At 37.3% G+C, this 16060-nt stretch overlaps 1 protein-coding gene across 1 annotated transcript; it reads right to left on the reverse strand.

Annotated features, from left to right (window-relative positions):
* Positions 1 to 5487: 5487 nt before the first annotated feature.
* On the reverse strand, positions 5488 to 11034 carry LOC108981110 (ADP-ribosylation factor GTPase-activating protein AGD5-like). The gene is made up of 8 exons (XM_035688848.1): positions 10874 to 11034; positions 8776 to 8834; positions 8472 to 8562; positions 8241 to 8295; positions 8042 to 8132; positions 7690 to 7921; positions 6394 to 6604; positions 5488 to 5863 (listed from the first exon to the last, which is right to left on the reverse strand). The coding sequence occupies exons 1-8, from the start codon at positions 10922 to 10924 to the stop codon at positions 5832 to 5834; spliced, it is 822 nt and encodes a 273-aa protein (XP_035544741.1). The 5' UTR covers positions 10925 to 11034; the 3' UTR covers positions 5488 to 5831.
* Between the last annotated feature and the right edge of the window lie 5026 nt (positions 11035 to 16060).

Genomic DNA, 16060 nt, shown 5'->3' on the forward strand with positions numbered 1-16060 from the left:
CTGAGAGATATCAGGTCGTGTACACACCATGGCATACATTAAGCTTCCTACAACACTTGCATACGGGACATTTTTCATATAGTCCCGCTCTTCATCACTTTTAGGAGACTGCAATGCACTAAGTTTGAAATATGGGGCCATTGGAGTACTTACAGGTTTCGTCTTCAAGTTCATGTTGAAACGTTGTAGTACTCTCTCAAGATACTGCTTCTGAGTGAGGTGAACTGTGCTTTTCACCCTATCTCTATTAATCTCCATCCCCAATATTCTTCGTGCTTCTCCTAGATCTTTCATTTCAAATTCTTGACTCAATTGAGTTTTCAATCGATCTATCTCCACATTGCTTTTACATGCAATCAACATGTCATCTACATATAAAAGCAAATATATGAAAGATCCATTTGCAAGTTGTTTGAAATACACACAGTGATCGTATTGGCAACGAGTGTATTTCAAGTCAATCATGAAGTGGTCGAAGCGTTTGTACCACTGCCGAGGTGACTGCTTCAACCCATAGAGAGATTTCATCAGTTTGCAAACCCATTTTTCTTTACCAGCTTCTTTAAAACCTTCTGGTTGGGACATATAAATCTCCTCCTCCAGATCACCATGTAAGAAAGCTGTCTTTACGTCAAGCTGGGCTAACTCAAGATCATGTTGTGCAACCAAAGCTAGCAATATCCGAATGGATGAGTGTTTTACAACAGGAGAGAATACTTCACTATAGTCAATTCCCTCTATCTGAGCGTAGCCCTTGGCTACCAATCTAGCTTTGAATCGCACACCACTTTTAGCAGCTTGATCATCTTTCTGATTAAAAACCCACTTGCAACCAATTGACTTCTTTCCATTTGGAAGCGGCACAAGCTCCCATGTCTGGTTCTTATGAAGAGACTGCATCTCCTCGCTCATTGCACTTTTCCATTCAGCCTGTTCACTAGACTGTATGGATTCTTTGTAAGTGGTTGGGATTTGATCTCCTTCAGCTGGCAGTGCATACGTCACAAAGTCTGCAAAACGTGCTGGTAAACGTGTCTCTCTTCTCGGCCTGTTTGTTGCAATCGATTCAGGTTGGCTTGGAGATATAGTGACTGGGCTATCAACTTCAAGTTGTCCATGCTCTCCATTAGCGACTCCTGATTCTTTTGGCGTAATAAACTTCACCTTCTGCGACTCATAAGATACTTCGCTATCATGGCTGCCTTCATGGGAGTCTTTATGCTCATGTGACTTGAGCATCTCAGACTCGTTGAATGTAACATCTCTACTGATTATTACCTTCTTTGACTCTATGCACCAGAGTCTATACCCTTTTACACCAATACTAAAGCCTAAGAATTTTGCTTTCTTAGCTCTAGGATCAAGCTTACTTTCTTTAGCATGATAGTAAGCTGGGCATCCAAAAATATGTAAAGAGTCATAATCAGTAGCATGTGTACCTTTCCACATTTCAATGGGTGTCTTCCCGCCATTGGCAGCTGTGGGTAATCGGTTGATGAGGTGGCATGCATACGTCACAGTTTCAGCCCAAAATTGTTTACTGAATCCAGCATCCAGTAACATGCACCGTACTTTCTCTAGTAAAGTACGATTCATTCGTTCTGCCACACCGTTTTGTTGCGGTGTTCCTCGTACAGTGAAGTGTCTTACAATTCCCTCTTTTCGGCATACTTCCATGAAGGGGTCTAGAGTGTATTCACCTCCATTATCAGATCTAAGCCTTTTGATCTTCCTCCCGGTTTGAGTCTCGATCATTTTCTTCCAATCAAGGAAGATCTTCAACACTTCATCTTTATGCTTCATCGTGTACACCCATACACGACGAGAATAATAATCAACAAATGTTACAAACCAATGTTTACCTCCCAAAGATGCATTTTTGGTAGGTCCCCAAACATCGGAGTGCACATAGTCAAGTATCCCCTGTGTACTATGAACTGCAGTTCCGAACTTGATCCGCGTCTGCTTCCCTAATACATAGTTTTCACAGAAAGACAATTTGCCAGTCTTGGCACCTTTGAGTAAACCTTGCTTTACAAGTGTTTGCAAAGCTTTTTCTCCGGCGTGTCCCATACGTATGTGCCAAAGTCTGGTGGTGTCATCATCAGTCTCATCTAGCTTCTCACAGACTGTGGAAGCTCTTCCACTAACAGTACTTCCTTGCAAGAAGTACAGATTTCCTCGCTTTAAGCCCTTCATAGTCACCTGAATTCCCATTACCACCTTGAGAATTCCATCTTCTATGGTGATTCTGAATCCCTTTGAATCCAGAGTTCCAAGTGAGATAAGATTCTTCCGCAAGTCTGGAACGTATCGAACTTCTGTTAATGTCCTGACAGTTCCATCATGCAGCTTCAGGCGGATGCTACCTATTCCCTGAGTCTTACAAGCATTATTGTTGCCCATAAGTACTGCTCCATCACTCTTTGTGAAGTCAGTAAACCAGTCCCGATTGGGACACATGTGATAGGTACACCCAGAATCCATTATCCATTCATCAGAATGACAAATGAATGATAGACCTGTCAAGGCAAGATCTGCATCTTCATCTCTGTTGGCGACATTGGCTGTGGAGGGTTGGATCTTCTGTTGCCCCTTTAGCTTGGGACAATCCTTCTTCCAATGCCCCTTTTTGTGACAGAAGGCACATTCATCTTTGGCGAGTCATTTTCCGACTGATGAACCACGTGATGTGGCCCGTGTTCTCGATTGAGAATCCTTCTTCTTTCCTGGATACTTCGACTTTGGTCTCCCTCTTGCTATAAAGGCTTCATTTGATGTATTTAGCTGTACCTCCTTATCTTTTCTACGGTACTCATTATTTATCAAAACACTAGATACATCGTTAATACTAATCTTTTCCTTCCCATACAAAAGTGTGGTAATCAAATGCTCATATGTATCAGGCAAGGAATTTAATAAAAGTAAAGCCTTGTCTTCATCTTGGATTTCTACATCCAAGTTTTGCAAATCAGCAAGTATATGATTGAAACTATTGAAATGATCAGACATAGACATACCTTCTCGAAATTGGAACCTGAAGAGCTTCTTCTTCAAGTATAAGCGACTCTCAATACTTTTTGTCAAGTATTTTTCTTCCAATTTCCGTCAAAGTTCACTTGCTTTTGTCTCTCTCATGACAAAATACTTTTGATCTTTGGCAAGGCACAAATGAATTGTACCACAAGCTTGTCGGTTAAGCTTGTCCCAATCCCTTTCCGTCATGTCCTCCGATTTATCCTCTAGCGTAATATCCAACTCTTGTTGGATCAAAACGTCCATGACTTCACATTGCCACATACCAAAGTTATTAGTTCCATCAAACTTCTCAACTTCAAATTTGGCATTTGACACCATGGATCTACGCCCAGAGCTACTAGCATTTCCAGAGTTTCTATCACCTGTAATTTCTCCTTCTGATTCCATCTGAAAAATTACTTACTTCTGTAAAATGAATTTCAAAATTTCAACCATACGGATGAGTCCGGAATGATCCAAATAGTTGGAAACCACTATTGGATCGTTGAAATCGGACTCCGAATGGCTTAAAACAAGCCAAAAACAGATCTGAAATTTTGAACGGTCCAGATCGAACCGGAACAGCAGGTGGAGCGCGTGGAGCGCGTGGGGAGCGTGTAACTCAAGCGTCGTCTTCCTCTGGAGCGCGTGGGGGCGCGTGAGAGAGTGTAACTCACGCGTCTTCAACCTCTGGCGCGAGTGGGGGCGCGTGGGCGCGTGTGATGCACTCGTCTTCAACCTCTGGACGACCGTTGGCGCATGAATCGCACCTTCCGACCTTCTAGGAGCGCGTGTGAGCTGCTCCGGCCTCCGTTGTTGATTCCGTTTGCGGCAGCGTGTTCTTCTTCTCAAGACGAACTTCCTGGTGTGATCAAAAGTTGATTTGGATCAACTTAAATTTTCTGGATAACACAAAACAGAAGCTCTGATACCAATTGTTGTACCAAAACCATCCAGAAACACACTCAAACACAAGATAGAGACAATATGTAAGTGGTTCGGCAACTTGCCTACGTCCACTGTAGCGAAAACAATATATTTCGAAATTTCTTCAAAATATACAAACTCTAACAAAAACTATCTCTACACTGCATTCTTTGTATTTCCACACACTCATTTCGTTTACAACTGATCTCCTTTTATAGGAGAAAGCTCAGGGGACAAACTAATCTACAGCCACCGCCATTGACAATTTGAGGCACTTGTTGGGAGATATTTCTGATATTTTGGAGACACCATAAATGCTTGAGGACAAGCTTAATTTATGGGGCAGCTATACAAGACAATTTCACATTCATATTCACACGTTGGGTTGATATTTAACATATGCATGGTAATTTCCGAGTTATTTCTTTTTTATTTTTCCATTCTTTTTGTTTGGAACTTTCCTTTTCTCTTTATCTTCGTTTTTAATACTTTTTAATTTCCTCACATATATATATATATATATATATTATTATAATGGATCATGATTTTTAGAATTGCTTAGGGTGATTTATAATGCAAACGTTAAGATTGTACTTTATATTATATTTATTTAGATGGATTAGAGCTTTTTTGTCTCAACATTAAACATCTCTAGATAATTCTTAACTTTTTATTAATTTATGACAAATGTCTCATCTACAAATAGATCTTATAAATTGATTTGATATGGTATGTAAAGATTGTAAAATATTATTTTTTATTGTAAAGTAAACTTACTATATTATATTAAACAGTAATGTTACATATAGTCGTTGCGTATACAAGCACCGTGTACTCGTTTTGAAAAAGGGTAGAATTCACTATTAAAAAATTAATTTTTTTCAAGTGGTTCTCATATTTATTCACTTTTTTCAAAGTGATTGCGCGGCATTTGCACACTCATGACTACAACTATCATTTTTCATGTTGGATTGGAGGAAGGGAAAATGTTAGTTTACCCCCTCACTTTGACCGCTTGTGTATTTAATTTATTTTTAATTTTTTTTACTTAATGATTAAGAAAACGATTTTTTGTGTATTGATGTATTTTTTTTTTAAAAAAAATATTTAAATATGTTAAAAAAATATGAAAAAAATAATGAGAAAAAAAATAATAACACACATTTGGCCTAGCTGTCAAATTGAGCGGGCTACTCTGGGCGACAAAATAGCCCGACTCTTGGAGGAAGTCATGTACATTACATGGTGTTAAATGTTTGGTTGGCATGGAACTCTAGTATGGAACTTCATGCCTTATCTTTGGTGAACATGATGGAAAGCTTTTATTCTTGACCTCTTCAATCCCTCATAGTAATGTCGATTGTATTTGACCATCATCAAAACAGCCAGATTCGGTACATGCAGTACTGCATATATCGATCCGGACCGCTACATCAAGATATAGTGCACAATGCATTAAGATATAAAATGAGTTATAAAATAATTACAAGAGAATCGTTATTGTATCAAGCAGACACCAATTTAAAGGGATTTTTCTGCCATTCACTAGCACCATTGGGAAATTAAAGCTTATTCTCCTTTGAGTATATTACTATTTACTAGCTTCAATCCATCAAAGCAGAAATCAAAAGATAAACTTACATTACTCAAATAAGACGAATCAACGTTATTATGGCAGCATAATTGCTGATACAAATGAATCGTTGGGAAAGAGACTGCTTCAAATGCCACATATTTGAGCAATTTTGCTCACTTTTTCATAAACATCCCTTGCATTAATGATGAAAAATCGTGATGTTTTACTGGTTGAGTTGGGAGTGACTGAAGGTACAAACAATAGTGAGGGATGGAGGTCCACTTGCTCTCATGCTTGTTACACTATATATTTAATTGAGCTGTTGGCGCCAACAAATAGTTTCTGCAACAGAGATCGTGAAGGTAATGTAAGGTATGCCTGGTGTTCTTAGACTGGTATAACAATCACAGTTGATGTTTCCTTCCAGTGAAGTTAAATAAGACAGCTTTCACGTGCAACTCATATTCATGACCAAAGATGTACGGTGTATTCTGCATTGTGTTTCTAACCTAAAAACAACCAATGTATCTAAATCTAAACATGGATGTGGCTGTGTGTATGCACACGAGCGCATGTGTGAATCTCTGAAATTTTTCTAAAGAGTTTTGCCATATACAAATCAGTTTGTTAACGCACCACATATTGTGGTACCCATACAACTTTAAAAGAACTAAAACACCAATCATTTTTTAACATAACTGATGTGGAAGACTTTTATATCAGTGTTGTGTTGTTTTTGTTATAAATGTGGCTTGTAAATAGATTTTCACATTTGTGTTGGGTGTTTCCTAACAGGGAGAGGAAAAAAACAAGGTAAATGATGGAGTTCTCATCTGTCAAAAAATTTGATGCAAGGTTTATATGAACCAAACCTGCCCCAGGCATCTTCATTCCAGGAACTTGATGGCCTGTACTTCCCCAATTCTGATCAGGTATGAGAGTAACCTTGGAGCCAGGTTGATGTACAATGGCAGGTGACATTTGGGATCTGCCACCAGACTTTGCTGAAGCAGCCATGAGAAATGACTTTTGGGCTAGCATTGGCAGTTGTTGATGGATAGAGAATGGTGGCACCATATTTGACTGCATGAAATCCAGATTTGACGTTATTAGATGGATATAGACCTTCTTAAGGTGCACAAACAACCAAAGATATAAACATCAATGAAATCCAGACCGGAAGGTTTACTTGACACTCAATGCTGAATCCACTTAATTCAAGAACTACACGAAAAGAAAACACCCATGCTCCAAAATAAGACTTGAATAAGTATGATTATCATTCTCAGCCAAGCAAGTTTCATGCTGAAGACTTCTAATTATTTAAATCATGTCTGCAGAAGCAATATGGATCCTTCCCAAAACTGTCTGTCAATATCTACTATAGTTTTAAATAATAACATTTAATTGCATTTCACATGGATACTCAAGTATCGAAATTAGCAGTGCAAAAGTTTAATGACAAAAAAATACATTATATGGGTGTCACATAAATTCATTATATGGACACTCCTTAAATATGAAATATTTCAACAAGATTGAAACCAATTTGGGGAGGAGAAAATAAAAATATAACATAACAGTTCTTTTCAGACAAAAATACAATAATTTGTTTTCCATTAGCATTTTATCTTCAAGTTAATAGCTCATCGAGGCATTCATCCATACTCCAAACCATATACACTATGGAGAAGAACAACAAAAATTCAAGTTTAGGAGTTTGAAACGTCCCTCCAAACTCATTTTACTCATAAGATTGCTTTCTCTGTGCCCAAAAGGGGTAAACCATTAGCGATAGTTGGTCCCTCAAAACTAAGGTTCTAGGAGGGGATATGGATATAACTCTAACCTTCAAAATTTTAGCGAAATTTCTTTCACTTAAACAAGTTTCATTTTACAAATAAGCTTTCTGAATCCCACTAGTTTTCTACACTGATGGGCTTTACACTCCAGCTAAAATGAAATTTTCAGTACACATAACACATTGACACAATAATACCCAGAGAATAATGCAGAAAATAGCATATGGTCCACCGCCAAGAAGATGGTAATAACAATAACAACAAATATGTATGAGCTAAAAAGTAAAGCAAAATAAGATCACTTTCCTCTTGATCTAATCCAATTTTCTCCACTCCAATGGAGAAGAGGAAAAAACCAATACATACCTGGTAGGATGGATCAACATCTACTGGGACAGTGCCATCTGCTGTAATTATCCTGTTATATATTCTAGGTGGATGAGCAACTTTCCTTTCCTCGGATGAATGTTCAGTATTTTTTGTGTACCCATGCCAACAACTACTTCCAGGTCCTGGTCTGTAAATTGAACCATTTTCCCTCACTGTTGACGATGATTTTGCTTTTGCATCCCTAGGAACCCATATTTTCTCTTGATACCTAGCAAATATCAGCATTCTTAAGCCTCACGCCATACTATACTAAAGATAATTACAAAATAATGAGACTGTGCCTAGCAAAACAATAACAGTTAAGAGCAACAATGTGGTCAAGTCATACTTTGCACGAATGAACTTTTCAATTCCAACTCTGTTATAATTAGGGGGCAACTCTGCCTCCCAATAGCTATTTGATTTCTCATTCCCCATGGCTGTTACCAGTAAAAAACAAAATGACTTTCAGCACCCTGTATTTAAACTTGTGAGTTAATTGAAACCAACTAAAAATTATGCAAAGCGGAAAAATATGTGATGATTACATTGGATAAATGCAACCTGCCCTGGAAGCCATGTGTCCAAAGTTGTAGATCTAACCTGCATCAAAATCATACAGAATATGTACAGACGTGTTACACAAACAAGTTCACCTATTACTGCAATGAGTTGTGTATTAAGGTTAAAGCTTGTTCTTTTTTTTTTTCTTTTTTTTTTTTAAGTATTGAAGAAATAGAAGCAAGTAGCAAAATAATCGAAGGAAAATCATTTACAACCTTTGATATATGCACTCCAAGGGATCTGTGGATCCCTGAACATTGCATGCATATGAAGATTCCAAGATTCACACTTGCCCATCGTGGTACCCTGCATTACAAGAAGGGTTTTATTACAAATTCGAGCCACTCAAGTTCTACAAGTAACTCTGCAGCAATTCCATTTTAATTATTTATTTATTTCTTCTTCTTCCTCTCTCTCGTTCTCTCTCCCTCCCGCTCTCTCCCCCCCTCCTCTCTCTAATAACTATCTAGTGTTGTGTCACTCATGAAACAACTGTCCAAATTATTCCTGTATACCTACCTTCTTTTGCAGTCAGCGCATTCTCTATTTTCTGGTAATTTAAGAAGACCCTCCAATATCTGTCAATCAGGACATGAAGTTCAATAAAGTTCATTACAGATCAACAAGGTAGACCAAAACTAGAACATTGATCATCGAAACATACTTGTTCAAATACAACATTCAATACATGGATAGGAAGATAAAACATTGCATGCAAGGGCATCACATAAGGAGCTGAACAATGTGAGTTGGCCAGATGATTGGAAAGTTTCACATCCATTTACCCCCACCAAGAGAGGAAATTGAAGACTTTAATGAAACTACATGATAGCCAGACATAGAGTTCCCCGAAAAGGACTGTCGTCTGTTTATGTTAATGAAAAGCCTTATGATGTAATTTGCGCATCTTTATTTTATGTTAGTTAAAAGTGGTGTATATTTCTACCATTTTTCTCAAATGCTTTGTGCATGTGTCTAACCATATTGCTTGCAAAGCATTCCTTTACCATCAAGTTACCAGTCTGAAATCTAAAACCCAGTTGTATGTGGCCCTTGTCACCAAATCTTGAAAATTTATGAAAGTGAAACTCCACATTTCTCTGCAGACTGCAAAAAGCAGTATGGATCCTCAATAAATAAGGATGTATTAATGCCAACAGACTCCAAGCAAGGTTCTCCAGGAATGAAACTGCTATTAAAAGCATGAGAGTGGAAGACTGAGGCAGAGGTCGACTGTAAAGTCATTCATAACATACATAAAAGTTGAAATCGGCATGGTGCATGGTGCAGGCCAACTTTAAGAGTATATTCATAGCTCACCATGACAATCAGATACCAGCCATATTAACCACATCCACAGGTACCCTCCATGCCAAGGCAATTACATATGGGTTGTTAATAAACGCAGCAGAACTTTTTCATTTTTCACTTCTCAGTTTGGTACTTGATATTTGCCATTTACTACTACTACGTTATGTGCAGACAGCTATTTTTCCATTCAGATCAAAGCTTTCAGAGAACCCAACATGAACTATACAGTGCGTTTAATATTAAAACCCATCAAGTGATTTTCTTCTGAAATAACTCGCTCTCTCTCACATACACACAAAGACAGAGTGGGGGCATAGATTAATTGAAAATTAAAGATAGCCTGCCAAAATTCTGGTTGCATGTGGGGTGCAAACTGAGCAGTTACTCAACAAATAGCTCAGTTTGGCTTGGTTCAACTTAACTTGTAATAAGCGAGTCCGTTCATGAACACAAATATAAGCGATTATTAAATTATAAAACTCAATTTGACTTAATTAATGTATGTGCATAAATATCGACTCAACTCTTAAACTCACTCATATGTACTATCATACATAAGAAAAGTTTATATATCAATGAAAGAATAACTCTATTCTAAGGCTTCTATAGTACACACCATCCATATGGGCATAATTTGATTTGAAAAATCAATTTTAAATAGAAATACTATTTATCATCCCCACATTACATACCAATTTGTCATTTGTCATTTTTGTCTATCTATATAAACACATATTTATCCATAAAAATGTGGGTTTTTAAATAGAATGGCAAAATGACAAATCACATGTTGGTATGTGGTGTAAGGGATGATAAATAGAATTCTTCAATTTTAAAATTTGAATCTTACAAATTAAATTATGCCACGTGAATGATCTGTAGTGTAGAGGCCTTAGAATAGCATTGATCTGAAAATATGGAATATAAAAATGGTATTAACTGTATATAATGTATTATTTTTTAAGTTTTTATATGCGTGCAAATTATAAATGCTAATACTTAAATGCTTAGTTGTAGGATTAGTTATTAATATAAGTTAGAAGCCAACCCCAAGCTTATCAAACACCCATACTTCTTCAACCAAAGGGAAAAAAAAATAGAACATATTATCGAGTTTGAAGGAAAACCCGCATGTACTTCTAGTACTCCAAGCAATGAAAAACTAGAGCGTAAATTAAAGCAAAGGTGGATTCGACCAAAATAATTTAACTTTTCAACCAATGAACCAAATGATCAAATCCAAAAGCAGTAAGCTTGCTTTAATCAATCAGGATACAAAAATACACACAGAGAGAGAGAGAGAGACCTTTATGTGCTTGGCATTTAGTTCTTCAGAAACGTTAGCTTTCTCGTTCATGGCGAGAAACTTTCTATGCGCAAGGCCTTCTTCTTCCTCTTCCTATCAAGAGGATAGGAGAGACCGTTGGGAGAATGTTTAAGAAGAGGGAAAAGAGAACTGCCAATACCTTTCCTTGCTGGCTATTCCTTTTATTATGTTGTGTCTAGAAAGTGGCGGCCAGTTGACACTGTTATATACATATATACACGCACCCACGCGTATGGGAAATGATAGGTGGCATTAAAAATTAATTATTATTATTATTATTTTGCATTTATTCTTTAAAAAAAATATTTCTCTAACTGATATTATAAAACAAAAGATTTTTATTTTTTTTTTATTTTTATTAAAAACAGAGTTGTAGATAAAAATTAAGGGTGGGAAGAAGGGTGAGCCGGTCACTCCCGATTATATTGCGCAGGTTGACTAGATCCATCTGGCGATAGCTGGTTGGTCAAATCCTCCAATATTATCCCATGCACAGGATGGATATGACATAATCAGTTCTGCTAGAGCTACCGGAAAGGTAGAATGAATTAGATTACCGAACAGTGTATTTTATTTTTTTATTTTATTTTATTTATTTTATATATGTTTTTAATGATTATAAATATTTTTTAAAAAATAAAAAAATTCATAATATTATTAAAAAATATTTTCTTAATTATTAAATAAAAAAAATCATTAGAAACACTTTTTGAGTCTCAAATTCAAGACCCAAAACATTTCTCTTACATAATTACATTATCATTCTTTATTTGAAGATTTTTAATATTTTAGCCCTTTTAAAAAGATTTTAAAATTTTGATTTTAGTATAGTGAGCAGATTAACTAATGGTTTTGCTCATTAAGTTCAATTAACACTTGTATTTGTTGCAAAAGTGATCGAATATTGAAATCGCTTCACTCTTCAACATGTTTGCTGATGATTAATTTGTTTATGTTGTTGAACATGATTATTATGTTTTCCTCTTCGATCGATGTGCTTAAAATAATTATAGATTTATAGTTCATAGTTCGACTGTTCGAGGTCAAAACAAGAGGTTGAAGTGCATGCTTTATTGTATTGATTGATTTCTTTTGATTTTTGCATTAAGTTACGTACACTTGATAAAAAAAAACATATGGCTGAGAGTTACAAATGAACTATATATCACAGATGTTACAAAAGAAAAAGATCAAGATATTGTCAATACTTTGATATTCGGAGAGATGGAGGATGAACATCTTTGCTGATTGAAGTTTCCTCGTTTTGCGATAAAAGTTAAATTGAAATCTAAAAAATTTATGACATTTTTGAGTCATGAGAACAACCACGACCTAAAGCTTTGCAAAATACAAATGATTATTATTATCATCGAATTGATTTGTTCTTCACTGTTATATATACATCTACAACATTAAAAGCAAAACAATCATTTTACAAAGTAAACACAACACCGATTCTTCACGCGACATGCTTAAAACCAATAGGCTAATATGTAGCATTTGATAAGTAAAGACTGATCCATTTTGCTCAATTTTTTCATCTATTTGTTTAGAAATAAATCTCACTGTACTCGATAATCAATTGGATACTCGTATTATAAATGTGTTGTTGCGTCCTGTCCCTCGTGTAAAGGTCCTCGTTCTATGGTGTCAAGGGTGCTAGCCAAGCGGTTAACACCTAGGATTTGATTAGGTTAGGCGTGCCTCATTTGGATGGAAGTGCACGTGTGACATACAAGTATAAGCTCGCAGCGGAAAAGATAGAGATTTAATCAGTAAATTAGACTTTACATTACTAGAGTCTAAGACACATTTTAGAAGTAATTATTGTCATTCCTCATAAACATTAACATTGAGTTACATACAACCCAAAATGGTATGATTATCGCCTAATAGGTGGCATACCGATTACAATTGGTCGTTCCTTTCTAAAAGATTAAGTACAACTCAAAATAATGCATGGCTCATATGACAAAGACATGCGTCTGTCTTCAGGATTCTGGCTGGGTTGGCTTTTCCTCCTCAAACGTCACTCCTGGTTCTAACTTTGCATCAAAGTCTATGGTTCTAAGACGGAAACCATAAGTAGGTTAGGCAACCATAACAAAAACTAGTAATGAGAGATAATGCTCTTGAAGATGAAATGAACAGTTCATGTAAATAGCAAAATGACAACATATATGTATGCTTTGGCAAGGAATCACCTTCAGGGGCATAGACACATGGGTCCATAAAACGTGGTGAGTAATCACCGTCTTAGTGAAACACATATTTATATAAGCATGGTAAAGAATCATCATCTGAAGAGTTACCCTCTTACGTAATGTACTTTAAAGCATGATTACTATTGCAAGGAATCACTCATCACTACAGTAGGTCAAATCCATAAAGTTATATTGGTCTCACTTGGTACAACTACCAACACACAGAGATTCATCATATAGATATTCGTTACATAGACATTTTTTTTGCCTGATGGGCAAACAGGGGATGAGTTGCTCGATCGCTCAACATTGGAAAAATCTCTTCTACCCGATTGACATCGTGCAAGCTAACTCACCTGTACCCCAATGCTAGTCAACTCTTAACAAAGATAACATGTTGCACCAGGGAACGTCTACCCGACCAACCAATATATGCTGAGGGATTCTACATCCTGACTATCAGGTGAGGCCAACACCATACACCTTACCCCAATCATTCATGAGGAATCCTTCTACCCATTTGAAGCTCATGGCTATGTCTCGTAGGAATGGGCACGGGGAACTCTTTCTTGCCCCATGAAGGTTGATGCACGGTACATATACTCACATAGAGACATAGATACACACACCAGCATCACAAATCAATGAAAAAAACAGCAAACACATTCAAAGTTTTAGAAAATAGGAAATGATCATAAGATAAACATACTAAACTAAAACAGATTTATTTATGTAAAAAGGGGGGCGGTTACAGAAAATGCAAATGCATTTTACATACAACATTCACCCACCCCACATTCGCCAATCCTATCTTAGAAGCTAACCTACCTCAGAGTGTCGGGCTCGCTACTCAGTCGTATATTTCATTCCTTGCTCCTCTAAAGATTTCGGCTCCACAAGGTCTTAGGTATCTAAGATCGTAAAAGTGAGATTTTGTCCCATATCCAAATCCTTTTTAAATGGTGAAATTGTTAGACGTCATTCTAACACATCTATAACTCCAGGTATATTTGATAGGAGTCATTTGGCCTCAACTGCCACAGTGTAGGATGACAAAGACAGATAGTTAGGGCATGGTCCGCACTTCCTTACAGCCTCCCAACTCCTCATTCCGTCCTTGAATGAGGGTCTTCTACATGACGTCAGGCCATACCACTAGGTTCAGATGATATGACTCCCGAGTCATAATCCCTCCAGCAGACACATTTCGGATATGACCTTTTAGGTGGAGTGTGGGCTTCTGCGTACGACACTGCCACTTTTTTGAACATCTTCTATGTTGTTCCAGAAAGCTCCCATATGTGTCGCAGTCTATCCTTAACTATTGCTCGTCTTGGGTGAATAGCTCTTGTCTCATTAGATGCACTAGCCTCTTCAGCTTCTCGTTCTCACCTGCATGGCGGGCTACTTTTATAGCTCACCTACCATGGGGTGAAACACTCATCTCCACCTTACTCTGGGTCATATATGCCAAGACGTCTACAAGGTACTTGCTCGCTCATATGTTGTACTAGCTGCACCTGCAAAAATTTTCTGCACCAATCAATGGAGTGTTCCTCATCTTTATTTCTACTCAGCTGCATGTGGCGCTTTGTTCCGAATGTAAAGGTCTTGGCGAGATTTTGTGGTGCCAAGGGTGCCAACTAGGTGGTCAACACCCAGGATTCGATTGGGTAGGAGTGCCTCATCCGAATGGAAGTGCATGTGTGGGATACAGGTATAAGCTTGCAGCAGAAAAGATAAATGTTTAGTCAATAAACTAGATCTTACAATACTAAAGTCTAAAACACATTTTAGAAATAATTACTGTCATTTCTTGTAAATACTAACATAGAGTTACATATAACCCAAAATGATATGGTCATCACCTAATAGGCAGCAAACCGATTACAATTGGTCGCCCCTTTCCAAAAGGCTAAGTACAACTCAAAATAAATCATGGCTCCAACAAAAGAGACATCCTCCTTGGGCATCACTCCTAGTTCTAACTCTGCATCAAAGTCTATGGTTCCGTGAGTAAAACCATAGGTACGCTAGAAACTCATGACAAAACCTGCTAATGAGAGATAATGCTCCTGAAGATGCAACAAAGAGTTCATGTAAATAGCAAAATGACACATATATGTTTGCTTTGGCAAGGAATCACCCTCGGAGGAGTTACCATCTTACACAATGTACTTTAAAGCATGAAGTACTATTTAGGTGAAAATCACCCGTCACTCCAATAGGTCAAATCCATAAAATCACATCGATCTCACCTGGCAACACACATAGATTCATCATTCAGACCTTTTCGTCACCTAATGGGTAAATAGGGGATAAGTTGCTCCATTGCTCGACATCGCTAAAATCCCTTTTACCTAATCGACATCGTGCAAGCCAACTCATCCGTACCCCAATGTAGGTCAACTCTCATACAAAGATAACATGTTGCATATGGGAATGTCTACCCGGCCAACCAACTTGAAAACCCCAACATGTGATATGCCTGGGGATTATGCATCTCGACTATCAAGTGAGGTCAACACAATACCACCCCACCCGAATCATTCACAGGGAATCCCTACCTGTTTGAAGCTCATGGCGATGTCTCGCAAGAATGGGCATGGGAAACTTCATTCCACCCCATGCAGATTGATGCACAGTACTCATACTCACACAAAGATAAATACATTCAAAGTCTCGAAAAATAAGAGATGAACATAAGATAAACATAATAATCTAAAATAGATTTATTTATGTTAGAAATGGGGAGGTTACAAAAAATGCAAATGACTCTTACATACAACATTTACGCCACATTCCTCAGTCCTCTTTTAGAAGCTTACCTACCTCATAGTGTCGGGCTCACTATTCAATCGCATTGTTCCTTCCTTGCTCCTTTGAAGATTTCAGCTCCAAATCCTTTTATAGGGTAGGACTTTCAAACGTCCTTCTAACACATCTTTGACTCCAGGTATAC

Source organism: Juglans regia, chromosome 3 (genome assembly GCF_001411555.2).
Source record: "Juglans regia cultivar Chandler chromosome 3, Walnut 2.0, whole genome shotgun sequence".
Taxonomy (NCBI): Eukaryota; Viridiplantae; Streptophyta; class Magnoliopsida; order Fagales; family Juglandaceae; genus Juglans; species Juglans regia.

Bases quoted from the DNA above. Each gene is read 5' to 3' on its own strand.
- LOC108981110 (XM_035688848.1), bottom strand. From the start codon at position 10,924: ATGAACGAGAAAGCTAACGTTTCTGAAGAACTAAATGCCAAGCACATA. The intron at 8,835-10,873 runs GTCTCTCTCTCT...CCTGATTGACAG, and splicing joins TAAATGCCAAGCACATAAAG to ATATTGGAGGGTCTTCTTAA. The intron at 8,563-8,775 runs GTAGGTATACAG...CTTGTAATGCAG, and splicing joins TGCGCTGACTGCAAAAGAAG to GGTACCACGATGGGCAAGTG.